We start from the raw sequence: 27,799 nt of genomic DNA on the forward strand, positions 1-27,799 counted from the left end.
CCACAAGGTTATTGTGAGGATAATGTGGGGAGAGTGGAAAACATATATGCTGCTGAACACTCCTTGGGCTAAAGGCAGGATATAAAACTATTAATACACTCAGGGCAAGAAATGTTGTAACAAGGATAACTGTTTTGGCAGTTGGCCTCTGTACACTACCACATGGAAGTTGAAAGGAAACACACCCAGATAGGAGCGAAGTCAGGACTTTCAGCTGTAATACAAGGGCTTTGACAAAAGTGGGGCACTAACCATTCAGGAAGGACAGCCAGTGGCATACACACACACCCATCATTGGTGGCTCATAAGTAATGGAAAGAATGGCTGACTACCAGCTGCATGGCCAGGGGTGGCCTGTTTCCTGGGTACCCCATGACCAATCAAGCAGATAAAAGGCCTGGAGGTGGTTCTGAGTGATACACTTGCATGTGCTAGCTGTTCACTGGAGCTCCCAACATGAGGTCCAAAGAGGTGTCCATGCGAGTGAAGGAGGCCATCATTAGGCTGAGGAAATGAAATAAACCCATCAGAGAGATAGCAAAAACAGTGGGAGTGCCCAATAGAACAGTTTGGAACATCCTGAAAAAGAAGGAATTAACTGGCAAGCTCAGCAACAGCAAAGGCCTGGAAGACCATGGAAGACAACTAAAGTGGATGACCGCAGAATTCTGCTCATGGTGAAGAGGAACCCTTTCACAACATCTAGCCAGGTCAAGAATGCTCTTGAGGAGGTAGGCATGTCATTGTCAACACCTACAGTCAAGAGACGGCTTTATGAATGTAAATACAGAGGCTTCGCAACAAGGTGCAAACCACTGGTAACACTCAAGAACCAAAAGGTCAGATTAGCCTTTGCCAGCAAACACCTAAAAAGCCTTCCCTGTTCTGGAATAAGATTCTTTGGACTGATGAAACCAAGATTAACTTGTACCAGAATGATGTGAAGAGAAAAGTATGGAGAAGGAAAGGGACAGCTCATGATCCAAAGCATACCACATCATCTGTCAAACATGGTGGAGGCAGTGTTATGGCATGGGCATGTATGGCTGCCAATGGAACTGGGTCACTGGTGTTTATTGATGACCTGACTGCTGAGAAAAGCAGCAGGATGAATTCTGAAGTGTATAGGGCTATACTTTCTGCTCAGATTCAGCCGAATGCTGCCAAACTGATAGGACGCCGCTTCATATTGCAGATGGATAATGACCCAAAACATACAGCAAAAGCTACCCAAGAGTTTCTCAAGGCAAAGACGTGGGATGTTCTTCACTGGCCAAGTCAGTCACCTGATCTCAAGCCAATAGAGCATGCTTTTCACTTCCTGAAGACCAGACTGAAGGCAGAAAGACCCACAAACAAGCAGCAGCTGAAGGCAGCTGCCGTAAAGGCCTGACAAAGCATCTTGAGGGAGGAAACTCAGCATTTGGTCATGTCCATGGGTTCCAGACTTCAGGCAGTCATCGACTGCAAAGGATTTTCATCCAGGTATTAAAGGCGATCCTTAAGTTTGAAATGATGTTGGTATGTTCCATTACTTATGAGCCACCAACGATGGGTGTGTGTGTATGCCACTGGCTGTCCTTCCTAAATGGTTAGTGCCCCACTTTTGTCAAAGCCCTTGAATTACAGCTGAAAGTCCTGACTTCGCTCCCATCTGGGTGTGTTTCCTTTCAACTTCAATGTGGTGGTGAACAGAGGCCAACTGCCAAACCAGTTATCCATGTTCCAATATTTCTGGCCCTGGCTGTATATATTCTTTCCAGTGAGGGGCGGGGGTCTTATCTGACACTAAAGTTTTAATTGAATATTTTGTCTATGTGTGTATATAGGGATATATAGGATGCTTGGCCTGGCTTGATTGGGAGCTGTTGCTAAGGGTAGTTCCATTTTGTTAGTTGCATCTTTTCTCTTTTGCTCCTAGTTTAATTTTGGTTAGGTATCTTATTGTTCGGTCTCATAATATGAACTGGTGAATGGATTGTTTGTATGGGCATAATGTTGATGTTAATGATATTAAATATTGTTACAATTAACAGTGAGATATACAGGTTTTAAATAAATACATTAACAAACAATGTATGTTTAAATTAACAATAAATACATTAATAAATACAATAAATACATTAACAAACAATTGCACCTGTTAGGGTGCAATCCTAATCAGCTGGGGAATGTTGGGAGTTCTGGGACTTGCACAATCCTAAAAATGCATAGGAGTGTGCCCTTAGTTTTTATACTCATTTACACTTCTGATATGTATTAAATGTGCAGAGATGCAGGGCAGGTACCTGTGCCTAAGCTGATATTTTCAGGAGAGGAGTCTGAGGAACAGATGAATTTTTTTTTTCTGCTGTGGCACCGTGGCTGTGGAATGAGCTCCCTAGTGAGGTTCGCCTGGCATCCACATTGTATTCCTTCCAGCGCCAGGTGAAGACCTTTTTATTTTCCCAGGCATTTTAGCTTTCTAGACTGTTAACTTTGCTGTTTTAAATCTGTATTTTAAATCTCTGCATTGCTGCTAGGTTTTATTCTGGTTTTATTCTGGTTGTATTGTTATACTGTGGTTTTAATGTTTTATATATTTTATATTGTTTTATTGTGTGCTCTTTGGTTTTAATTTTTGTGGACTGCCCAGAGAGTTTTGGCTATTGGGTGGTATAGAAATGAAATGAATGAATGAATAATAGCGGTAGCTAGAGATGAAGTTCTAGACCTTACAGATGAGTTGAATACAAACAGATCACATGGTCTAGATGGTAGCCATGTGGAAGTTCTTAAAGAAACCAAAAGTTAAATTGCTGATCTTCTAAAAAAAATACATAACATAACATGTCCTAGGGCATAGTCTGAAGGCACATCAGGCAGCCACCTTTCTGAAGCTAAGCAGGTTTGGGTCTGGTCAGTGCTTGAAAGGGAGACCACCTGGGAACCACATGTAGCCAGTTCCATGATGGAAGAAAAGTGGGATATAAGCCTCTGTACCAGAGGACTGGAGAGTGGCCAATGTAACATCAATTTTTTAAAAGGGCTCCTGGAAATTACAAGCCAGTTAGCTTAACATCTGTTCCAGTTAAGTTGGAGGAAAGTGTTATTAAAGATAAAATTATCAAGTTTCTAAACTAGGGGTAGACAACTTGTGACCCTCCAGATGTTTTGGCTTATAATCCCCATTATCCCTCACTATTGGCTATCCTGGCTAGAGCTGATGGGTGTTGTACACCAAAACATCTGCAGGGCTACAGGTTGTCCACAGGGGCCTGATGAAAAAAGAATCACCATGGCTTTTGCAAAGCCTTTCCTGTCTCATGAATCTTTTAATGTCAACAAACACATGGATAGGGGTTATCCAGTAGACATTGTTTATTTGAACTTCCAAAAAGCTTTTGACAAAGGCTCTCACCTAAGTCCCTTGAGCAAACTCAGCAGACATGGAATAAGAGGAAAGGGTCTATTGGTAACTGGTTAAAGAACAGAAAGCAGAGAGTAGGAATAAATGGTTAGTTCTCGTGGTGGTGGATCTGTATTGGGACTGGTGTTTTTTTAAGTTGCATAAATGATCTGGGGTAAGGGTGGGCAGTGAGGTTGCCAATTTTGCCAACAACACCTAATTATTTAGGGTGGCTTAAACAAAAACAAACTGTGAAGAGCTCCAAGAGGATCTCTCAAAACTGGAGGAATAGCCATTAGAATGGCAAATGCAGTTCAATGCAAGCAAGTGTAAAGTAAAGGGAGCAGAAATCCTAACTCCATGTATTTGCGGAAGGGCTCTGAGCTGGCAGTGATTGACCAAGAAAGGGATCTTGGGGGGCTGGGGTATAGCTCGATGAATATGTTGACCCAGTGTGCAGTTGCTTTGAAAAAGGCAAATGCCGTGTTGGGGATCATTAGGAAAGGGATTGAAAATAAAACTGACAATACCATAATGCCCTTATACAAATCTATGGTGTACCACACTTGGAATACTACGAGCAGTTCTGATCACTGCACCACCAAAAGGATATTGTAGAGCTCGAAAAAATGCAGAAAAGGGCAACCAAAAGGATCAAGTGGCTGGACCAACTTCCCTGTGAGGAAAGCTTGCAACATTTGGGGCTTTTTAGCTTAGAAAGAAAGCAAGTGGGGGGGACGACACATGATAAAGGTGTATAAAAGTATGCATAGTATGGAGAAAGTGGATAAGGAGTTTTTCTCATTCTCCCAGAACATGAGTACCCAGTGAAGCTGAATGGAGATTCAGGACAGAAAAAATGAATTCACACAGTGCATAGCTGAACAATGGAATTGGCTACTGCAAGATGTAGTGATGGCCACCAATTTGGACAACATTAAAAAGAGATTAGACTGTTTCATGGAGGATCAGGTTTTCAATGACTACTAATCATGATGGCTGTATGTTTCCACCAGTATCAGAGACAGTATGCCTCTGTATATCAGTTGATAGGGATCATGAGCGGAAAGGTGCTATTGTACTCCTGTCCTACTTGTAGGCTTCACATAAACATGTAGTTGGCTACTGGGTTAATAGAATGCTGAACTAGACTGTGTGAATAGAATGCAGGATTTATGTTTTTAAATGAGCTGTTAATAGTTGTACTCTCAGTGTTCTGTTGTAATGCATTACGGAATTGTGCTGTAACTGAGTTACTGTGTTTAAATTTTAAATGTGACATTCTTTGTGCAGAAGGTATTTGTGAAAAAGGTAGTATATAAGTAAAAATGACTGATTGACCACTATTGTAAGTCTGCTTATACAGTTGACAGCATTCAGCTTGAAAGACATCAGAAGTTTACTCATTACATAATACATAAAAATGATTATTTGAAGTAAAAATTCAAATGTGAATGATTGAGTATCTTAACTGGAAAAGTCAAAACATGGTAGTGATCAGTGTAGTTTTGCCTTCGATTACCAGTATCAAAATTTTCAAATTTACACAGTTCAGTGTAGGCTTGTTTAGTGGCTGTGCAACACACTTAAGATTGTTTATTTCATTGGCTATAAGCATGCTTAATTCTATGCTGGAAAAGTTTGTGCGCATTTATTTACTAAATGTATGTACAAGGCTCTATAAATTGTGACTGGACTTACTAAGTTTTATTGTCTAAAAGCCAGAGAGCTGTGAATTCCAATCCTATCACATTTTCTGTGGGCCTTACTTCTAAGGAATGATGCTTAGCTTGTTGTTGTTGTTTATTCGTTCAAGTCGCTTCCAACTCTTCGTGGCTTCATGGACCAGCCCACACTAGAGCTTCCTGTCGGCTGTTGCCACCCCCAGCTCCCGCAAGGTTGAGTCCGTCACCTCCAGAATATCATCCATCCATCTTGCCCTTGGTCGGCCCCTCTTCCTTTTGTCTTCCACTTTCCCTAGCATCAGCATCTTCTCCAGGGTATCCTGTCTTCTCATTATGTGGCCAAAGTACTTCAGTTTTGCCTTTAATATCCTTCCCTCAAGTGAGCAGTCTGGCTTTATTTCCTGGCGTATGGACTGGTTTGATCTTCTTGCAGTCCAAGGCACTCTCAGAATTTCCCTCCATCACCACAGTTCAAACGCATCTATCTTCCTTTGCTCAGCCTTCCTTATGGTCCAGCTCTCGCAGCCATAGGTTACAACAGGGAATACGATTGCTTTAACTATGCGGACCTTTGTTGTCAGTGTGATGTCTCTGCTCTTAACCATTTTATCAAGATTTGTCAATGCTCTCCTCCCAAGAAGTAAACATCTTCTGATTTCCTGGCTGCATTCAGTGTCTGCAGTAATCTTTGCACTAAGAAATACAAAGTCTGTCACTGCCTCCACATTTTCTCCCTCTATTTGCCAGTTCTCAATCAAGCTGGTTGCCATAATCTTGGTTTTTTTGAGGTTGAACTGCAACCCAGCTTTTGCACTTTCTTCTTTCACCTTCGTCATGAGGTTCCTCAGCTCCTCCTCGCTTTCAGCCATCAAAGTGGTATCATCTGCATATCTGAGATTGTTAATGCCTCTTCCAGTGATTTTAACTCCAGCCTTGGATTCATCAAGCCCAGCACATCGCATGATGTGTTCTGCATACAGGTTGAATAGGTAGGGTGAGAGTATACAACCCTGCTGTACTCCATTCCCAATCTTAAACCAGTCCGTTGATCCATGGTCTGTTCTTACCATTGCTACTTGGTCGTTATACAGATTCCTCAGGAGGCAGACAAGATGATTTGGTATCCCCATACCACCAAGAACTTGCCACAATTTGTGATGATCCACACAGTCAAAGGCTTTAGAATAGTCAATAAAACAGAAACAGATGTTTTTCTGAAACTCCCTGGCTTTCTCCCTTATCCAGCGGATATTGGCAATTTGGTCTCTAGTTCCTCTGCCTTTTCTAAACCCAGCTTGTACATCTGGCAGTTCTCGTTCCATGAATTGCTGGAGTCCACCTTGCAAGATCTTGAGTATTACCTTGCTGGCATGTGAAATAAGTGCCACTGTTCGATAGTTTGAGCATTCTTTAGTGTTTCCCTTTTTTGGTATGGGGATATAAGTTGATTTTTTCCAATCTGTTGGCCATTCTTGTGTTTTCCAAATTTGCTGGCATATGGCATGCATCACCTTGACAGCATCATCCTGCAAGATTTTAAACAGTTCAGCTGGGATACCGTTGTCTCCTGCTGCCTTGTTATTAGCAATGCTTCTTAAGGCCCATTCCACCTCACTCTTCACTGCTTAACATTACACCTTAAATCAGGGCTGGATAAACTACAGCTCTTGGCCTAATTTAAAAAAAAAAACCTCTGCAAGCAATTTCTTCAGAGTTCTGTCAAGAACTATCTGTTCCTCCCCTGGCAGCCCGCTGGGCAGGGAGGAAGAGGAGGGGGAAGAGGAGGAGAAAGAGAGTAAAAAGAGTGACCATAACCACTTTTGGCTTTGGCCCCTCCAACTACTGACCTTCACCCTCCCACCATCAGCTTGTGGGCCCTGACAGATTATCCCTAAGGAAATCTGTCACGGAGGGGCTATAGCTCAGTAGCAGAGCACATGGTTTGCATGCAGAAGGTCCCTGGTACAATCCCCAGCATCCCCAAGTAGGACAAAGAAAGATTCCTGCCAGAAACCCTGGAGAACTACTGCCAGTCAGTGCTGACAATACTGAGCTAGATGGACCAATGGTCTGATCAGTATAAGGCGCTTCCTATGTTCTTATGTATGAATACAGCCCTTGATTGAAAAAAAATGCATCGCTAAGCATATTTAGGCACTTAATAAACACTACTGCTTTAAAAGATTTACAGTGCAATCCTATACATATTTACTCAGAAGTAAGTCACACTTTCAGTGGGGCTTACTTACAGTGAACATCCATATTTTCCAGCCTAAGGGTCTAGCAAAACAGCCATAGTTAATGACTAATTTATGCACCACTTTCTACCTTCTCCAAGGACCTCTCATGAAAGGAAACACATTTTTAAGGTCCAGAGAACAAACAAGCATGCAGCTCTCAGATTTTTTGCACAGCTGGTCTCTGCTTTAATGTCAGATTATAAGAAGGGAAATGGGGAGAATTGGGCCTGACATCTTTTCTGTCTCGCAGTCCACCTTCTGAGCCTGATCATCTGTGCAAACAATTGAAGATATTTAATAGTAAAGTGTGCCTGAAAGTTATCCTCTTGTTGTGCTCCTCCTCTCATACAAATATGCCTGTTCACCTTGCTCTGGAGGGACCTTGCTTCCAGGCATTTGCCTATAAAATGCCTAGAGAGTGCTTTTGTGCAGGTGCACCTCATGAAGTCAGGCACTTCCCTGCCCTCACATTTCTTTGAAATTCATGAGAAAAAGTGGAAGAAAGGCTGCTCCCCAGCAGGTCTCTCAGGTTGTGAGTAATGTATTATATTTAAGAGCTGATTTTAATGTGGTAACAGTGTGGATGTGCTTGTTAGATAGGAATACACTTTTTCATGGAGAGGAAAGGACTTTGAACTAAAAGGGTAGTGTCAAACATGGGACTTAGTATGCCATAAATTAATGCATAGTATTTCTTGCTGAGTTAGTTTAATAGAAGTTGCTGCAAAAATTTATGCCCAACATCTTTTGTATAAATAGGAGACTAAAGCTGCTGAGCATTCTGCCATCATAGAATCATAGAATAGTAGGGTTGGAAGGGGCCTATAAGACCATCGAGTCAATGCAGGAATCCAAGTCAGAGCATCCCTGACAGATGGCTGTCCAGCCTCATCTGATTTGACTTTGCCTCCTTGGTGGAGGCAAAGTCAAATCAGAGGTCCTCTTATGTATTAGGCAGATGAAACTAAGACTTTGGATAGCTCCAAGTGAACCCTGCTGGCTGAAGCTCTCTCCTAGTAGGACAGCTATAGGGAGATGTTGTCTCAGCAGAGGACTAAAGCCAATTGAAGCCTCATGCAGACTGATAAGACCTTTCCTCCATCCCAGAAGAGCTGAGCTGAAGTGGTCTCACCTGATTTTACAGTCTCAGATTTCTGTGCAGCTGGGGAGATGACAAGGATTCAAGGCGGGCCCTGAGTAAGGTACTGTCATTTCCCTGAGAAAGTGGCCTAAGCCTTGTCCCCATCAGTGTCCTATGTCTGGTATCAGTTTGTCTCATTTTATGTGATTATAGGACAAAGAGCAGGACCTCTAAAGTCAAACTTAAAGGTCAGGCAGGCTTATTTATAAGGGAGAAGTTGGTTGTTAAGGTAACTTGGTCGTAGGCCATTAGGAGCTTTAAAAGCTAGCACCAATACTTAAAATTGAGCCTGGAAACAAAAAAGGAGCTAATGTACCTGGAACAGGATTAGAATGATATGCTCTGATCATTTTATGTCAGCCAAGAATCTGGATGCTCCATTGTGGGCCAATTACAGTTTTTGGAACCATTTTCAAAGGCAGCCCCACTTAGAAAGCATTGCTGTAGCCTAACCTGGAGAGAACTAGGCCATGAATTACTGAGGGTAATTGGTCAGTAACATGCTCAACCTGACAGATCATGTTTTGAATATTCTCTTGAAAACTGTTACTTAACATTTGCTCCCAGTTACTTAACATTGGCATGGGACTACTGACTTTATTCATTTTAAAACTGTTGGAAGAATCCTCTGCACCTGACTAAGCTGAAAGAACCTACGTATGTGGCTAAACCTCTTTTTGATATATTCATAGTGCAAAGTTATAACTCTAATTAAATAAAACTTAATAGAAATAGAAATTTATATCCAGTAGCAGGATATAAATGTCGTGAGTCTGGAACTATGTTTTATACCTTTCATTTCTGCATGAGAATTCCTTCCCAACGAACCCTTGTTTTTCTGAATTACCAACTCCTTTTCAGGAATCTCTGTTCATTTGTGTTGCGCTGGGAACCTTTTTTTGGCCCAAAGGCCAGGTTCCATTTCGTAGAAGCTCTTTGGGGCCACGTTGCAGTGGTGGACAGAACCAAAGGCAAAAGTGGGCAGGTCTGAATATTCCACTCTCTCAATTCCATTGTCACCAATTTATAGTAGGAAGCATGCCTACTTGGAAGTAAGCAAGAAAGAATCACTCAGCAGGACTTTCAAATAGCATCCAAACCCCACACCTATGCATGTCTACTCAGAGGTAAGCAAGGCAAACCTGAGCATGACTACCAGACATAAGCAGGACAAGACTTAGAAGGAAGTAGGATTAAATCACTCAGCTGCTTTCCCCCCTCCTACCCGGTGGGGAAGAGCTCTTATCTCTCATCGGCAGCTGATCAGAGATAAGCGATTTCTCTTGCTAAGCACTTAAAAAGGAGGGCTTTTTCAGCACTAAGCAGGGGGAAGTAATTATATCCTGAGGCTGCCCTGTTGGGAGCGGTTCAGGACTTCATGTCTGCCATGAGAACCATGGGTCTGTCCAAAAGGTATTTGTCCCCACCCATTCTGCTGGGCACACTCTGGACCTCATTTTCTGTGCTGAATGAGGTGATAATGATCTGAGACTGGAGGAACTCTCTATAGTTTCATCGTCATGGATAGATCACTACCTAGTGGGGTTTAGAGCCAGTGTAGTGTAGTGGTGAGAGTGACGGACTGGGAGCTGGGAGAGCTAGGTTCTAGTCCCCACTTGGCCATGGAAACTCACTGGGTGACTTTGGGCCAGTCACAGACTCTCAGCCCAACCTACCTCATAGGGTTGTTGTTGTGAGAATAAAACGGAGAAGAGGAGGATAATGTAAGCCGCCTTGGGTTCCTTGCAAGAGGAAAAAAGGCGGGATATAAATACAATCAATCAATCAATAAGACTTGCTGATACTTGGAACCTCTGCAGGGGTGGAGGGCTGATTAAGATGGTCCGCCCCAGTGGTTTCCTAACAGCTCTTGGGGATTTTCCTGTTGCCTCAGCAGGCGATTCTGTTGAAGCCCTGGCCAATCTCTGGAATGGAGAAATGACCAGGGCTGTGGACACAATCGCTCCTGAGCATCTTCTCTCATGAAGTGGAGCCACACCAGCACTCTGGTTTTCTAGGGAACTGGTGGCAATAAACGAGTGAGAAGACGACTAGAGCGATGTTGGCAGAAAACTTGGAGTGAATCCGATCAAACATGGACTAGAGCCTATTTGAAGGCCTACTCTGTGGCAATATGGGCAGCAAAGAAAATTTTTTTCTGCCGCTATTGCGTCTGCAAAGAGCTGTCCAGCGGAGCTGCTTTGAGTGGTCAGGGGTCTTTTATATACTAGCCCGTTAGAGGATAATTTAAACCTCTCAACAACCTGCTGTGAACAGTTTGCTCAGCACTTTGCAGACAAAATTGCTCGGATCTGCCCTGACTTGGACGCTATAGTTGATTCAGACCCAGTGGATGTAACTTTGGCCCCTGCTTGTCCAGTGTTGTTGGATACTTTTCAACTTGTACAGCCTGAGGATGTGGACAAGGTCCTGGGAGAGGTGAGAGCCACCACGTGTGTTGTAGATCCTTGCTTTTCCTGGCTCATAAAAGCAGCCAGAGGTGGACTAGCTGAGTGGGTTAGGGGAGTGGTTAATGCCTCCCTTAGTCAAGGCAGAGTTCCAGCCTGCCTGAAGGAGGTGGTGGTGAGACCTTCGTTAAAAAAGCTCTCCCTGAACACCACCACATTGGATAATTATCGGCCAGTCACCAATATTCCATTTCTGGGCAAGATATTGGAGCGCATGGTGGCCTCCCAACTCCAGGGTTTCCTGAATGAGACAGATTATCTAGATCCATTTCAATCTGGCTTCAGACCCGGTTATGGGACAGAAACAGCTTTGGTCATCTTGGTGGATGACATACGCCAGGAACTAGACAGGGGGAGTGTCTCCCTGTTGGTTCTGCTGGACCTCTCAGTGGCTTTTGATACCGTCGACCATGCTATCTTTCTGGGCCGCCTCGCTGGGATGGGACTTGGAGGCACTGTTTTACAGTGGCTCCGTTCCTTCTTGGAAGGACGGACCCAGAAGGTGGTGCTGGGGGACTTCTCTTTGACTCCCTGGCCATTGGCTTGTGGAGTTCCTCAGGGTTCTGTTTTGTCCCTCATGCTATTTAACATATACATGAAACCACTGGGAGAGGTGGTCCGGATTGGGGTTTGGTGTCACCAGTACTCTGATGACACCCAACTCTACTTTTCCTTCCCATCTAATTTCGAGGAAGCCATTGTGGTGCTAAACTGGTGTCTGTTGGCTGTAATGGACTGGATGAAGACAAACAAATTGAAGCTTAATCCAGACAAGACAGAGGTGCTCCTGGTCAGTCGAAAGGTAGATCAGGGAATATGGATTCAGCTTGTGCTGGATGGGGTTACACTCCCCCTGAAGACACAGGTTCGCAGCTTGGGTGTACTTCTGGATTCAGGCCTGAGCCTGGATGCCCAGGTTTCAGTGGTGGCTAGGAGTCCATTTGCACAGTTAAAGCTAGTGCTCCAGCTGCACATGTTCCTTGAGATGTCTGACTTGGCCACAGTAACACATGCCTTAGTTAAATCCCATTTGGATTACTGTAACGCACTGTACGTGGGGCTGCCTCTGAAGAGCGCTCGGAAACTTCAGCTGGTTCAAAGAGCTGCTGCCAGACTGTTGACTGGGGCTGGCTACAGGGAGCATACAACTCCCTTGCTAAAACAGCTTCATTGGCTCCCAGTCTGTTTCCAGGCACAATTCAGAGCGCTCGTTATGTCCTATAAAGCCCTATATGGCTCGGTCCAGGTTATCTGAAAGACCGTATTATCCTCCATGAGCCCATTCGTGCCCTGAGATCTTCAGGGGAGGCTCTTCTCATGGCCCCGCCACCATCACAGGCATGTCTGGTGGGAACATGGGAGAGGGCCTTCTCAATGGCTGCCCAAGGCTCTGGAACTCCCTTCCCAGGGAACTCTCCTTGATATGCTTTTGCAGGCATGTAAAAACTTTTTTTTTCTGGCAGGCCTTTGGGGATAGCTAGTCTGGACCTGTGAGAATATGACGGATGGATACTATGGTTATATTTCTTGTTATCTTTTAACATTTTGATATTTTATACACTTTTAATATTATTTATGACTTAATTATATTTTTAACTTTTGTATAGTTCTTATAGGTTTTAACTGTACAAGTTTTAATGTTGTAAAGCCTCCTTGAGTGCCAGTATTGGGAAAAAGGCGGGATATTATTATTATTAATAATAATAATAATATCTAATCAGCTGCTGATCAGAAGTAAGTACTTCCCCCTTTGTGGCAGGGAGGGCAGTGGGGCAGAGAAGCTGCCCAACCTGATGGGGAACCCCTGTGGGCCTTATCCAGAGATTCTTCATCCCTGCTGTAGCCCTAACGTGCATTCCCACAGGCTGTATGTATATTTGGCTTATAGGATTTTATGAGGGTTGAGGTATATCCACTGTGTAAAATTAGGGCAGTCTTCCCCAACCTGGTGCCCTCCAGATGTTTTGGACTACAACTTCTGTCAGCTCCAGCTAGCATGATCAAGGATTGTGGGAATTGTAGTGCAGCTTCTGGAGGGCACCAGATTGAGGTAAGCTGAATTAGGGGTTTTGGAGCCTTTGAACTGTAGGCATGTATGCCTGCCCTATGAGATTTTATTTGTTTGTTTGTTTGTTTCATTTCTATACCACCCAATAGCGGTATATTGGGCTATTGAGATTGTTATGGATCAGTTTCTGTGTTCTGTGATGCTTTTCGAATCCCCATGAAGACAGATATAAAAGCCATCCTGAAGAACTAGCAAGTTGCAAATTGACTGTATTTGGGAATTAATTTCATCTAGGATAGCACAGCATTTTAGCATAGATGCTAAAAATGAGTGAGATCTAGATGGGTCAAATTTCAAACTAGGAATTGTTTTCCTGCTTTGTTCACTGCTATTAGACAATGTAAATTGAAGTATTATTAAACAAAATAATATGACCTTAATCAAGCACAGGGTAGTGATTCAAATAGTTACTAAAAAATGGCATAAATCAGACTTTTAATATTCCATCATGAATAAAGATAACATTTTAAGATTGACACTGAAGGAGGAATTTATTAGACTATGATACAGAAAAGCAATGATTTATTGTGGTAGCATTTGAGTGGCCACAGAGCTTGCTAGTTCTTACCATTTATTGTCAGCCAAAGGATATTTAAGTTACTATAGTTATCTGGTTTATATTAAAATTTAGCCTAATAGGGCTTTTGGGGGGTAACAGTCTTATTGGTTCCTCTGCACCCCTGACACACACTGTTCATAGCTTTCTTAAAGGCAGTAGGCATATACAAGGACACTGTTTCCTTATATCTTATATTTAAAGAATAATGCTGAGTACAACTGAACATTTTGTTTGTTGGTGGGGCTTTATGAGGACCATGGACTATTTTTCTATAATGTTGTAAGCTGTATATGTAGCATGAATTCTCTAACACTAAGCGAGTGAGTGTCTTGTTTGATGATGATGTCCTAATATACTGTTTAGTGTCTCTTTTCTTAAACTATGCCCATTTTAATTCAAGGTAACATAATAAAATAAAATATAAAAAGTTATGTATTCACCTTTGGGTGTCTCTCTGTGATGATGTTGTAAATATTGAATGCTGAATGATTGAGGGTGATAGTCAGTTGCAACAACATATAGCTGGTATTGTTGAGAAAGCTTCAGCCACCTTTCAAAGCGCGTAGCAGGTACATTGTGTCAGACTACTGTAATTACACAAAGAGCCAAGCAAGCCAAGGAGGGGCTAGGAGTGTGTGTGTGTGTGTGTGTGAGAGAGAGAGAGAGAGTCACTCTACAGCAACCAAGAGGTATGTCAGCCACCAGAACTAGCTACATTGGTGAACATTGGTGCCTAACATTTAATTGTTTAACTTTTTTAAATTGGTTAAAAAGCTAGGTAGCATAACAGTACTCACTTGTCAATGATAGAATGTTTTTCTTGCTCTTTTACAGAGCACTTTGTCTTTACAGTTATGAGATCAGGGTGCATAAATAATTGGATACGCATGTTTTTGCATACAACAGACCATAGGTTATTTGAGGTATGTTTAACCCTCAAATAACCCCTGCAGCCTGTGTTCAGATCACATGACAAACAATGGCAACTCCCTACTGGGGGATGAATATTCAAAATGGCCACTGGCATTGTACCATAAATTACAATGGACTGCGGTGAGCATGTGAATCCCATCATATATGATAATAGATGCATGCTTGCCACATACATTGTAGAAAATAGGTACATGTCTGCACGCACATATTATAATCTTAAAATGTGTGATGTGCACACGTTAACATAATATCAGCTGTTTTTCATTCACATTAGACCACTGACACAAGAAAGATACATATTTTTGTCATGATCTGGCTGCCTTGCTTCCTGTATTCTTAGAATGCTGGTGGAATAAGACAAGTTCAGATACAGGCAGCTGTGATAAAAGTAGGTTAATTTTCATAGGTCACAAAATGTTCAGTAAGCATCAAGAGTTACGTAGAGCTGATTAAATTGTCAAAACCTAATAAGTAAATTAACATTTTCTTTTTGTTTTTGCTTTCAGCTGGTTGGTGGAGAATTTGATCTAGAGATGAACTTTATAATCCAGGATGCAGAAAGTATAACATGCATGTCAGAACTTTTAGAACACTGTGATGTAACATGCCAAGCAGAAATTTGGAGTATGTTTACTGCCATCCTTCGTAAAAGTGTCCGCAATTTACAGACCAGCACAGAAGTTGGTTTAATTGAACAAGTGCTTCTGAAGATGAGTACGGTGGATGATATGATTGCAGGTACAAGCCACCAAATGAATAAAATCTAAATATTTTCGAACACTGGAAATGCACTGAATTACAGTTTTATTACCTGAATTTGTGGTGGGAGAGATGGAGTGGGATGCAGAAACAGGCCCTCATTAGCAATTGGCATCTCATTGGTTTTATTAGCTGTGTCCTACAAATGTCAAAATGCTGTGCAATTAATGAAATTGTGAGTGTTTTGAAGAAATATAACAACAGAATATAACTCATTCTGAGATCACTTAAATTAAAAAGACATTTAAAGAATCTCGCCATCTCAAAAATATAAATTTGGAAGTTTGTGCTCATTTGGAAGGTAGTTTTGTATATTTAAACTTTGTGGGGCAGGGGAGGATTGTTGTTTTGTACCAAATTTTCAAACCTTTCAGAATGAACGAGCATAACTAAAAATAAGAATAAAAAAAGCTGAACCTCATCAAGTTAAATAAGAATATATTTATTATTGTTGTTGTTGTTATTGTTATTATTATTATTATTAAATTGACTTTCATAACAGTGGTAATATGTTCTTTAATGGGATATAGAGAATATAGAGCCATAAATAAAGGGCTTTTCTGATATTCTATTTTGAGTTCTATTTTCTTTCTTTCCCTCCCTTTTAAAATATTAAAATATGTTAATATACTTTGTACTTCACACATTTAAAGCATGATTGTACATGTGTTATCCTGTTATTTCACAGTTTTTCTGTTAATTTTTTTGTAGTGTGCACTCATTTATATTCTCTGGAATGCATAATGCTTTTTTTAGTTCACTGTGCAGTACTGTCCCTATCCCTCCCTCTTCCTTGTGCCAATAGCTTGTTGCAGCTCACTATATTATACTATGGAATACCAGCTATAGTATGGTACACCAGCACCAGCCATGCTAACTAGTAACTCTACTAGAGCAGAAATCCCTCAGATTCCATAAGTTTCTTCAGGTGGACCATCTTAATAGGAAGGGGAATGACCATTGACAATCTAAACTTTATCAGGAAGTGGTCTCACCCATAACTATGGGATCACAGATAATGCCTCTAATATCAGCCCCCCAGTCTCACACTTGATTGAGAACACAAGGTCGAGGGGATGCCCTAAACGTCAAAAAGTTAACAAAAAATTCAAAACAGCCTCTGACTATGGACTATAATAATAATTTATTTATTATGTAGATCTCTAAAATACTCGTGGAATATAAAAATGTTTATTATGTAGATCTCTAAAAATGCTCTAAAATGCTCAACATGTTTCGAGACTAGGTCTCTTCCTCAAGAGCAATTGATCTGTTTAATATATATATAGAAATATACATATTTGTGTTGTATAGTGAAGTTAACATATGCAATTCTTAAAAATTAGTTCTCAGCCATGATATTTAGAGCTATTTTCCTTTACAACACATACACTTGATAAAAACCATACTCATATCATATTCACTCTCATAGAGAGTGTTAAATCTTTCTGTTAAATCTAATAATTATAAAAATAGTATATATTCTTCAAATTAATATTTACAAACATATAACAAATCTTTACTTTACCAACTACTTTATGCAAATGTTCCATATAACACATTTGTTTCTTGTTATGTTTTTTGACTATCAGTATTTCCATACAAACTTTTAATATACCACACATGTTGTATATTACCATAAAAAAATCAAATTAAATTAATGTTGGTCAAAATGTCTTCTCTGATATAAAACTTATCTTTAACAACTACTGTAAATTATCCATTTATATAAATTATCCATTTAAAAGTAAGCTTTTTATAAAATCTATCTTAGTTGAAATAATGCTGCTACTGGCATGGTGGCCACAAAGTCCCAAGCAGGAACCTTTAATGCATCTTTGTGCAGAGTTAATAGCTTGATTGACTAAAGATTAGTCAAGCAAGTTTTCTATATTTGGGTGACAGCACTAGTTTGTAGGGCAAACTATAAAAAAGGATAATTGTTGTCACCTCTAACCTAGAGACTATAAGCAGGCAGCAATGTATTTTGGAGAACCAGCAGTCTGGCAAATAGCAGCTTTGCGCCAACTACCTTTAATTCTTTTGTCTGATCTTATTTGATTAATTTGCCATGACCTGGTGCTGGTAGTTGCCTTTAAAACCCTAAATGGCTTGGGCCAAATACCTGAAGAAGCTCTTGTTCCCAGACCAAGCTGCCTATGCATTAAGATCTTCTCCGGGCACTGTGGATGTACGAAACTCACTTAGCTTTGCTCCATCCCTCCCTGCAGAATCCTCGACGGGGGGGAGGCGATCCGGTCCTCCCCCCCAGAATCCTCGATGGCCAGCTCCGCTCTGTGGCCAAGCCATGGAGCAGCTGGCCAGAGCTGTCCGCAGCCGGATTTCCGGCCGTGGACGGCCTGGTGCAGAAGCAAATAGCGGCTGCCATTTGCGTCCAGCTAGACAGCCGTGATAGGCTACGTAAGAATTTACATAGCCTATCATGGCTAATGTAAAAAAACCCACAAAAACACGCAGCGTACGCAAATGGGGGCGGCTACGGCAGCTGCCATTTGCGTTCCCTATTTTTCGCCGACTTATCTTACGTAAATATTTTTGTAAGATAAAATGGCAGAAAAAAGGGGAATGCAAATAGCGTAGTGGATGCTATTTGCGTTCCTTTATTTTTTGCTATTCTGGCCTACGTAAATATTTATGTAGGCTAGAACGGCGAAAAATAAAGGAACGCAAATAGTGTCCACTACGCTATTTGCATTCCCCTTTTTATTTTGCTGTTTTATCTTACGTAAATATTTACGTAAGATAAGTTGGCGAAAAATAGGGAACGCAAATGGCGGCCACCGTAGCTGCCGCCATTTGCGTACGCTGTGTGTTTTGGGGTTTTTTGACATTAGCCATGATAGGCTACGTAAATTCTTACATAGCCTATCATGGTCCAAGGATGGCAATGGCGGTGGCGGCGGCGGCCCTGCCGCGGCCAGCCAGGAGACCAGCCGCCGCTGCTGCCGAATCCGCCGCCGAATCCGCCCCAGGTAAGTGCCGTCCTGGGGGGATTCTGCGGGAGGGCGGGGGGCAGGAGGCCGTTCCGCCACGGATTCCGGGGGGCTGGAACGGCCTCCTGCCCCCCGCCCCCCTGTGGAATCCCCCCGGAAGGGCACTTACCTGGGGCAGATTCGGTGGCGGCTCCGGCAGCGGCAGCGTCTGGTCTCCTGGCCGGCCGTGGCAGGGCTGCTGCCGCCACCATTGCTGTTCTTGGACCGTGATAGGCTACGCAAGAATTTACGTAGCCTATCACGGCTAACGTCAAAACCCCCCACAAAACACGCAGCGTACGCAAATGGCGTATTCTTTAGAATCCGGCCTCACTGGAATCCGTGGCGGAATTCTCCATCATCCCTACCGGGCACCTGCTTTATTAGTGGCAAGTTATTTTATCAAAAGAGAGGCAGGGCAGGGAAAAGTTTATAAATATGGTTCTGGCTTTGGGTAGTTACCGCACATGTGCAATGACTAGTTTGGCCATCAGTATTTTCAGGAAAGGAATGGAAAATATGCTTCCAGGCATATAACTCAGTTTCATAAATCTGTTGTTTCTCAATGGTTGATGAAGATGATGATCTATAAATAAACTGCTTTTTTGATCTAAGGATCCCCAAGGCAGTGAACAACATATTAAAATAAAAACCAGATAAAAGACAATAAAAACCTAAGATAGTATTCACACAAATGTCTTCTTTTGTTGCTTTAGGCATTTAAAAGCAGGATCACTTCATCACTAGTATGTAATGGTAGCTATGAGTTTTGCAGAAGAAGGTAGTATTGAGAGGTGGGGAAACTAGCATTCAGAAATGTTAGTACTAATGGCCAATCCAGCTTGTACCTGTAAAGTGTTGCTTTGACAAAAATGTAAACAAGGATTAGAGCAATTTTATTTCTCTTTGAAGATCTTCTCGTTGATATGTTGGGGGTTCTTGCCAGCTACAGCATTACTGTCAAGGAGTTGAAGCTTTTGTTCAGCATGCTACGTGGTGAAAATGGAATCTGGGTAAGCTGTAACTAATGCAAAAATACTTATGATTTATTTGTCTCTAGAGCTGTGTAAATAATAAGTTTATCTAATTGATTGCTTTATTTTAAAGGATGCTTCTGACACCATCTTCAAAATTAATTTCTAGTCTTGTTAGAAATCTAGTCAGTACCTAATACATTGCAAAGAATATCATCAAATGATTATATTTTACAGCTCCACAATCTTGTTGTTTTTGACAGCCTAAACATGCAGTCAAGCTGTTGTCAGTCCTTAATCAGATGCCGCAGAGACATGGTCCTGACACTTTTTTCAACTTCCCAGGCTGCAGTGCCGCAGTAAGTTTTAAACAATACCTCTCTTTCATAGTTAAAATTAGATCTTTAACAACTGGATAAATTTACTTTGCAGACTTTGAGGAAATAGTCTGTGTTTTCTTTCTCTATGGTACTTGCTGCAATATTTTCTGTACTGTAATATCTGGGATATGGATTGATTTAATACACTTTTTCCAGTGAAGTAGTTTCTGGCCAGGATCTGCTGCAGGTTGAACCCCTTGGTAACATCATCTCAATGTTACTAACACAAGTAAAAGAAAAAGATGGGAAGTGGGAAAAGTCAAGCACTAAACTGTTGCTGAGAGATTTTAAAATCCTGCCTGTCTCCCTAGCCCCACTCTCTTTGAGTGAACTATAATAGCATGACAAGGTTAGGTTTGCAAATTTGCTTGCAGTGAGATTGCAAAAAAAGAAGATATTTTTCTACAAATTTTATTTAGCATTATAGCACAAATCATGTTTCTTTTTTTGTTTTCATTTCATAGGCAATTGCATTGCCTCCTATTGCCAAGTGGCCTTATCAAAATGGGTTTACGCTTAACACCTGGTTTCGCATGGATCCATTGAACAATATTAATGTAGATAAGGATAAACCGTATCTCTATTGGTAAGTAAACATTAATATAGTTTTAGCATTGTTCTACTTTTTAAAATGTTTTAATGAGTGCAAAAATGTAATATTTTCTTGCTTACTTCTTTCAGGGTGAATGACAACTGTATAAAAATAACAGGGCTTTAAATAAATTGTTGTAAACTGTTAAAAGAATCCTGTAAAGTAGAAAATGCCTTGAATAATTGCTTTATTCCCCCATCCTAAAAATACATAGAATTAATACAATTAGGATGCAATCCTATGAATATTTAGACAGAAAAAATTCCTACTGCTCCCAGCTTTCCCCAGCTAGCTATTTTTTGTCTAAACATGCACAGGGTTGCACTCTTAATATATTGAGGGAGCAATCCTATGGCCGCTAGTAGAATATTTGGTTTTCAGGGAGCTGACTTTGGAACTCGCACTCCAAGGTCATTTCCTGGAGAACAGACCCCCCCCCCCAACTGCGCTGCCTCATCGGAACAGCCCCATGCTTCGCGCTCACAAGAGGAGCACAGAGCAGTCAAAATGGGGCGGGGAAGGCGGAAATGCCAGTACAACACATCCTATGTGTCGTCTGGCAGCCTCCTCCCCTGCCCCACCTTCGGCTATTTAGCCACAAATGCAGGGCAGGAGAAGCATGGAGGGAACAATCCTGACCGTGCTTCTCCTGCCCTGCATTGGATAGGCGGTCGCCTCCAAGTTCAGATGCAGCCGCTTATCCCCATAGGATTGCGCCCTAAATTAGACCTTTGAATATATTTAGTTTGGATTAGAGCATGTCTCTCCCCGCAAATTATAAATGTATCATTTAACTATAAAGCTTAGAAATTACTAATGAAGTGATATGAGTTTGAGTTTATTACTTAGATCAGGAGTGGCTAACTGGTGGAATGTAGGCTGGATTTAGCCTGAACATAATTTTATCTGGCCCTTGTTGAGCTTATCACATTTTAAATAAGCTATTGTAAATCGCTGGCCCCTGTTGCACACACACACAAATAACATTGTGATCAAAAGTTGTGAAATGTAGAGATATTCTGTCATTCAATACATGTCCACAACTGTGGTATTCCTGTTAGGGGCACAAGGAAGTATAGAGCCGGAGATGGATGGAGGAATCAAGTTGGGTGGCAAAATGCATTTATGGCTCCTGGATTACTGTCTGGAATTAATATTTAATTCCAGTAGTTTCCTCTTGCTTCTATGGATATGGTTAAGTATAGGCTTTAAAAGTATCAGGTATTTGAAAAAATACTTAGTGATCAGTAAGTCAGATTTAGAGTTTTCTAAATTTCTACTAGGACTTTTTTCACGGATCAGTGAACAAGATTGTATGAAATAAAAACTGTTGAAACAGTGATTAGGAATTGAGAAATAGTTTCCTCTGATAAAAAATGGCAGAATTTCTCTCATATTATGCTACTTAAAAATAAAACATTGAAGGTGTAACTGAAAAATGTTTTGCACACACACCCATACACAAATATATCTTTGCAGTTGTGCATGTTGTCTAGTATGCTTGCCAGGAGCTAGAGTTTAGTACTAGCCTCTGGCTCTCTGACGAGTATACACTCACTGGACAACACATGGTTGTTGTGGTGCAATACAAGAAGTAACCCTGGGAAAAAGTCAGTTTGGGTCCCAGTTATTTTCAAGATCATTAGTCTTTCTTTCTCATTCAGTATTAAAAGGTATGTGGCTGCTGTCTCCAGTAGTGTTTCCACACTGTGATGTAGGCAAGTGGGCAGCTGACCTACAGAAACATTATGTTGGAAGGCTTTGGCAGCAGTGATGAGCTTGTCTGGATATGGGATGTAAAAAGGAGAGTACTACTGAAAAATTCTCCCTCCAAACTCATAGTCTCATAGTGTCCTTCTCTCACATGTATCTTTGTACTATGCAGTTTCCTATACCTTGTTCTTCTACAAGAAACCACTTCTTCAGCGTGCTACTGGACTACTATGGGTATCTTTTTACTCACATGTATCTTTGTACTATGCAGTTTCCTATACCTTGTTCTTCTACAAGAAACTACTTCTTCAGAGTGCTACTGGACTACTATGGGTAGGATCCAATAGGGGCCATGTGCATGCGGACAGCCCCACTGGCAGTGAAAACATTGGCTTCTGGAAGGGGCAGGTCATGCCCTTTCCAGAAACGAGCACTTCCGTTCATATTGAGGCTTACCCCCAGAAGCGCTATATTGCAGCCGCGTGTTGTACGGGCCACCCAGGGCCCGGCGGAGCTGGCTGCATGCACACGGCCCCTATTGGATACTACCCAATAGTCCCATTTTTGCTATGCTTTCTGTTATTCAAGACTTGCTCTTCCTTTTTCAGGCCCTGTCTACACTCCCATATTTTCAACCTGTACTGTAAGCCTTCTGAGTAGAGTCTATCTTGCTCCTGTGTTCTGAACAACACTCATTTTGGTATTTTGGTGCTAAGCAAATTTTTAATAATAGTGATGACAGTGGAATTTCATTTTTAAACAATAAAAAACATGAGCTTGTGGGTTAAATACAGACTTCTGTACCAAATGTCATAGAATCATAGAATAGTAGGGTTAGAAGGGGCCTACAAGGCCGAGTCCAACCCCCTGCTCAATGCAGGAATCCAAGTCAGAGCATCCCTGACAGATGGCTGTCCAGCCTCGCCTTGAATGCTTCCAGTGTGGGAGAGCCCACTTGATGTAAAGGACATTTGTTTACCATTCGGTGGTAAGATTATTCAGCATCCCAGAAATCTAGATAGGTCTCAGGATTGCTTCACATATGGCATTTTCTCCCTACGTGGGTGTAGGGAGAATAGCATAAATCCATGCACATATATTTTTGAAAATTATGATACATTTAAAGCAAAAAAGACACTTGTGTAATTTTCACATGACTGTGAAAGTAAGAGAAGTAGCCTTTACTACTGCTGCACTTTCTTATACTTTGAGTGTTTCTTAGTTTGACATGTAGCAATTCTTCACAAGTTGATAATTGATTTAATTAGAGATTTTGCTGCATATCCTGGAGTGAGATTGTTCCAATGTCTGAAAATAAATCAAAGCGGAATGACAGTTTTCTGCAGCATCTTATGAGGTGAAGAGAGGACATGTTTTTGCTTCCATTCAAAGGAATGAAATCTAACATGAAGGAATATTCCCCCAAAGCTTAGTCAGTATGTGATCAGAGGTGGCAGAAATTGGTTTTTTAAAAGGTTAGTTGGAGCGCCAGCTCATATGAATTGGGAATTTTTTTTTTTTTAAGTTTAGTACATCATTAATTGCTTGACTAAAGACTAACAAATTTGCTTAGTTTAAACTAATAGGGATGGATTCAGATCTAGTCATGCTTAGGGTAGACCCATTCATATTAATGGGTTTGTCATGACTAACCTATTGATTTAAGCATGGCTAAGTGAGGATACAACCCATAAAGTCTAGGGAAGCTATGAAAAAATTTAGAAACTTTTTCTCTTTTCTGTATTGGTGTTGGAACAAACAATATTCCAGTTGTACAGTTTAATTACACAGTTTCTGTATAGATTTTGCAGGGTTTTTTTTTCATTTTGAGCACACCACATTGGTAATTGAATGGTGCAACCCTTACAGATGTATAGATTTGTAATGTTTTTGCTTCAAGAACAGCAGAAAGCTCTACATGGAAACAAGAAAACATTTTGTAGTTATTGACACAATAAGCCACGGTGGGTTGTGAGTGTCAAGGGCTCCTTGGAGGGCTCTCTCAGTCTAATCCAGTAGCCAAGTCCAGACGCAGACAAAGGGATTCTTTTCAAAGCTTTATTCTTCTCTTACAACTTACAACTCTACAGGTAGCAACTAGATCTGAGCAGCAGCATCCCTATGCCCTAAGTTGGAACAGTTGGTCCCCGTTTGAAAAGCAATTACTGGCAGACCCCTGAATATAAGGACTAGGGAGAATCCCTCCCCTTTTCCCTTGGATCCTCTGGGCGCAACCATTCTTTGAGCGCCAACCGGGCGCTACGCCTCCTTTCCGCGCTCTCCATTTGGCGCCGCTCTCTGCGTCTGCGCCGCGCATCCAACCAGTCTGCTATCGGTGCTGGGTCACTCCCTGGACTGCTTTCTAATCTAGGAATGTGGGTGGGAGGAATTTCTGTCAGCTGCGGGCCCTGGGAAAAAGGGGCGCGCTCCTCTACCAGGAGCGACTGCTCTTCCTCCGAATCAGAACTACTCTGGGATTCTATGGGCTCAGTGTCCACCCTGACAGTGAGCCATGTTTGTTTCAGAGTGGCTTGTCATATTGCCCAAACTTGGCAGGGTGGATTCAGCATGGTTTGTTCAAAAGGTCTACATAGTTGCTTGGCAAGAATGGTGAAAAGCCTGTCCTGGTAATCTGGCTTGCTGAACTCTGCCTGCCAACAGTGTGTGCTACTGCCACCTCCATCCCTCCCTCCTCCTTCATCAGTGCCCTCGGCCCCCTCCTCCTCTAGTTCAGCACTTCATTTGATAGTGACTGGCTTTTTCCCCTTGTGAGCTGAGACACGTAGCTCTTCCTGGCAAAGCTATGTGTATGTGTGATTGACTTAGCTCTGGGTAAGTGCGCATGGCTCCAGTTTGGGACCATGGAAATTTGGGAGGGAGGATTTAAGCTCACCCATTTCTGTTTTCATACTGAAATCCCCCCCCCCCCAGCAGAGGTGTTAAAGGAGGGGGAGTCTCAAAACACGTGTGGGGGATTTCACCATGAAAACAGCACAGGGGAAAGCGTAAATCCCCCTTCTCAAATTGCCATGGTCCTGAATTGGGGCAGTACGCGCTTACCCAGAGGTAAGTCAATCTTCTTTTTTTAAGAATTGAAGGGCAGCCAAAGGCTTATAAAAAGAAAGAAATCACACACTGGGAAGTGGGGCAGAGGGGAAGCTTTTACTCATTACTCAGAAAAGAATTTGCAGGTGGTGGAGAAGGAGAAGCATAAGGCAGATAAGAAGGCAGAGAGTGGCAGGCAGAAAACTAAAAGAAGAAACACCCTTGGCAAGGTGGCCCAGTTCTTTTATTAGGACAGGTTAGTACCTCAGTTCTGAATCAAAAACACATTGCTACTCCAATATGATGTCCCTTCAGTAATAAGGAGACTGTGCCTCTCTGATCAGGGAATGCCTGCTGCTGGTAAAGGTACATTTATGTTCTTTGCCAGGCAGGCCTAGGAGGGTGCAGCACTGGGTGTTAACATGGAAAATGCTGGATCTTCAAGTCCTTCTGCTTCTGCCATTTGTCCACATCCACTCCTGTCCTATCTGCTTTGCAGTGCAGTCCCAAAACCTCAAATTGTATTTCATTCATCATAACTCCCCAGCCACTGTACCTAACCTGAAATTTTACAGGTTTCTTCCTTAGGGGCACCTGTAATGTATGCATACAAAATTAAAATACACAGAAAACCACAGGTGGGGGAAATTAATCCTTTTTAGTTCCCTCTCCCAAATCAACTGTAGGGTGCAATCCCACTCAGATAGGCAGCTGCCTCCGAACTTGGAGGTGACCGCCTATCCAAAGCAGGGCAGGAGACGCATGGAGGGGATCATTCCATCCGTGCTCCTCCTGCCCTGCATTTTCGGCTAGACAGCCGATTGCGGCTGTCTAGCCACAGGAGGGCTGGGCAGGGGAGGAGGCTGCTGTAGGACACATTGGATTTGTCGTCTAGGCATTTCTGCCCTCCTGCCCTGGAACGCCCCCCAGAATATCCCTTTTCGGCTGCTCTGTGCTCTTCTTGTGAGTGCAGGGGATGGGGCTGTTCCGCGCTGTCTCCGAGGCAGCGTGGAAATGGGGGGAAGTCAGTTCCCAGAAAACCAGATATCCTATGGTCGTTTAGCTGCTATCTAGTGGCCACAGGATTGCTCCCTCCAAGGTTGATTTAAAACACAAATCCCTGAACCTAACCTTCTAAAATTTGCAGATTTCTTCTCTAGTGGTGTCTGTTTGAAGTGTGTCATTTTTATACAGATTGCCCATGTTACGGGGTGGTAACAAAGGGGGATAAGTAAATCCTTTAATGTAAAGGCTACTCTTGCACAACCCCCCCCCATTTGTTTGTCTGAAATTTGACAAGCTTCATCCCCTCAGAAGGGACAACTGTGCCTGCAAATTTCATCCTATTCTGTCAAATTAAAAATTTGCCAGCACTTCCCTTAAAGAAAATAAATCAAAAGTAAAGGCTGTCTGCACAAAACTTTCACCTATTTGTCTGACATTTGGCTGGATTAATCCCCTTGGAAGGGGCTACCATCCAATTCTGCCAGAAAGCAAAATGTTACTATTTCATGATTTCCCAATGAAAGTCAATGGGGAGTCACAAAGCTTCAGATTTGCTGAAGCAAGGTTCTGGTTTGGATCTGACTTGAACTAGGTGGCCTCTGAAGTGGTCCTAGCCAAATTAGGCTGCTTTCTGAATCACTGAAGCATATAGTCCAAACCAAATTTTGTAACTGGTGATTGTTATGCTTGTTTTCTACTTGCATCACCTTTTAGTACAGAAAGGAAGAAATAATGGCCAATGTTAAATTTGAAGTCCTGAATTGATACCAAATATTGGAACTGTTATTTATAACTTTAACTGAATAATAGTTATAATAGAGAACAGATAACTAAGGAATACGTATAAGGCTTTAAACAAAGTGCAAAGTTATTTTTTTAAAGTATTGCAAACCATATTTGTAACAAAGTAAAGTTCCACAAAATGTGGTGATTGAAGAATAGATGCAATAACAAATTATCTGTCTTTTGTGAAGAATTGGAATCCTTTTTTTATTAAGCTTTAGCAAGATGCTGGATCATGGTCATATGTGTTCAGATCCCTCCTGTGCCACAGATTGATGAGGTAGCAACAAACAAGTCACTAAAAACTTGGTTTCAATTCATGATATGTAAAAAGGGGACAGCAGTGGTTAGATGTGGCTGCAAGGAAAAGCATAACAGAGTGCTATGCAATTGTTCATTAAATATTAGAAGCTGCATAAAACATTTGAAAAGAAGTCATGTGACGTTGTGCACAGAATGGCAAAAGGCTATTTGATTATTTTTCATTATTTGAACTTTCAGGATTTGGCTGTCATTATAAATAAATAACAGAAATATCAATCATTTGGAAGATTTTACTGTGTTTTTCCTATTGATTATGAGTGCATTAATTATCAGTGCATGAAGGGTTTTAACTCTATCCTTTATCTAAAGTGGAGGCACAATTAAGTACTTCCTGGGTTTTGCTAGATCAAAATAATTTTCTTGGAATACTTTTAAAAATGCTCTTTTATTATTTCAGTTTTCGCACTAGCAAAGGTGTTGGATACTCTGCTCATTTTGTTGGCAACTGCTTAATAGTCACATCACTGAAGTCAAAAGGCAAAGGTTTTCAACACTGTGTGAAGTATGATTTTCAGCCACGCAAGGTAAGCACAGAATGCTTCTATAACAAATGATAGAGTCATCAGACACCACTCCAATGAGTCTAAATATAATGGTTGTTAAAACCGTAAAGGTAATAATCTCAAGAAAAGTTAAATTGTTCTAATTATTAGTTTTATTTTTGATATTCTGAACAATTCTAGAGAGGAAGCACTATATTAAACTAATTATTTGCATAAAGTAATTGTCAGGTTAATTGAAGGTTAATT

At 41.6% G+C, this 27,799-nt stretch overlaps 1 protein-coding gene across 2 annotated transcripts in view; it reads left to right on the top strand.

Annotated features, from left to right (window-relative positions):
* NBEA (neurobeachin) overlaps positions 1 to 27,799 on the top strand; it is a 595,906-nt gene that overhangs the window by 50,899 nt on the left and 517,208 nt on the right. For both annotated transcript variants that reach the window (XM_084843013.1, XM_084843014.1), the window contains exons 2-6: positions 14,989 to 15,220; positions 19,147 to 19,247; positions 19,472 to 19,567; positions 20,053 to 20,174; positions 27,448 to 27,574. In XM_084843013.1, coding sequence (XP_084699139.1) covers positions 14,989 to 15,220; positions 19,147 to 19,247; positions 19,472 to 19,567; positions 20,053 to 20,174; positions 27,448 to 27,574 — 678 coding nt within the window. The remainder of the gene's footprint in view (positions 1 to 14,988; positions 15,221 to 19,146; positions 19,248 to 19,471; positions 19,568 to 20,052; positions 20,175 to 27,447; positions 27,575 to 27,799) is intronic.

This window comes from Heloderma suspectum, chromosome 3, assembly GCF_057233095.1.
Source record: "Heloderma suspectum isolate Gila_16-S chromosome 3, 16-S_ref, whole genome shotgun sequence".
Classification (NCBI taxonomy): Eukaryota; Metazoa; Chordata; class Lepidosauria; order Squamata; family Helodermatidae; genus Heloderma; species Heloderma suspectum.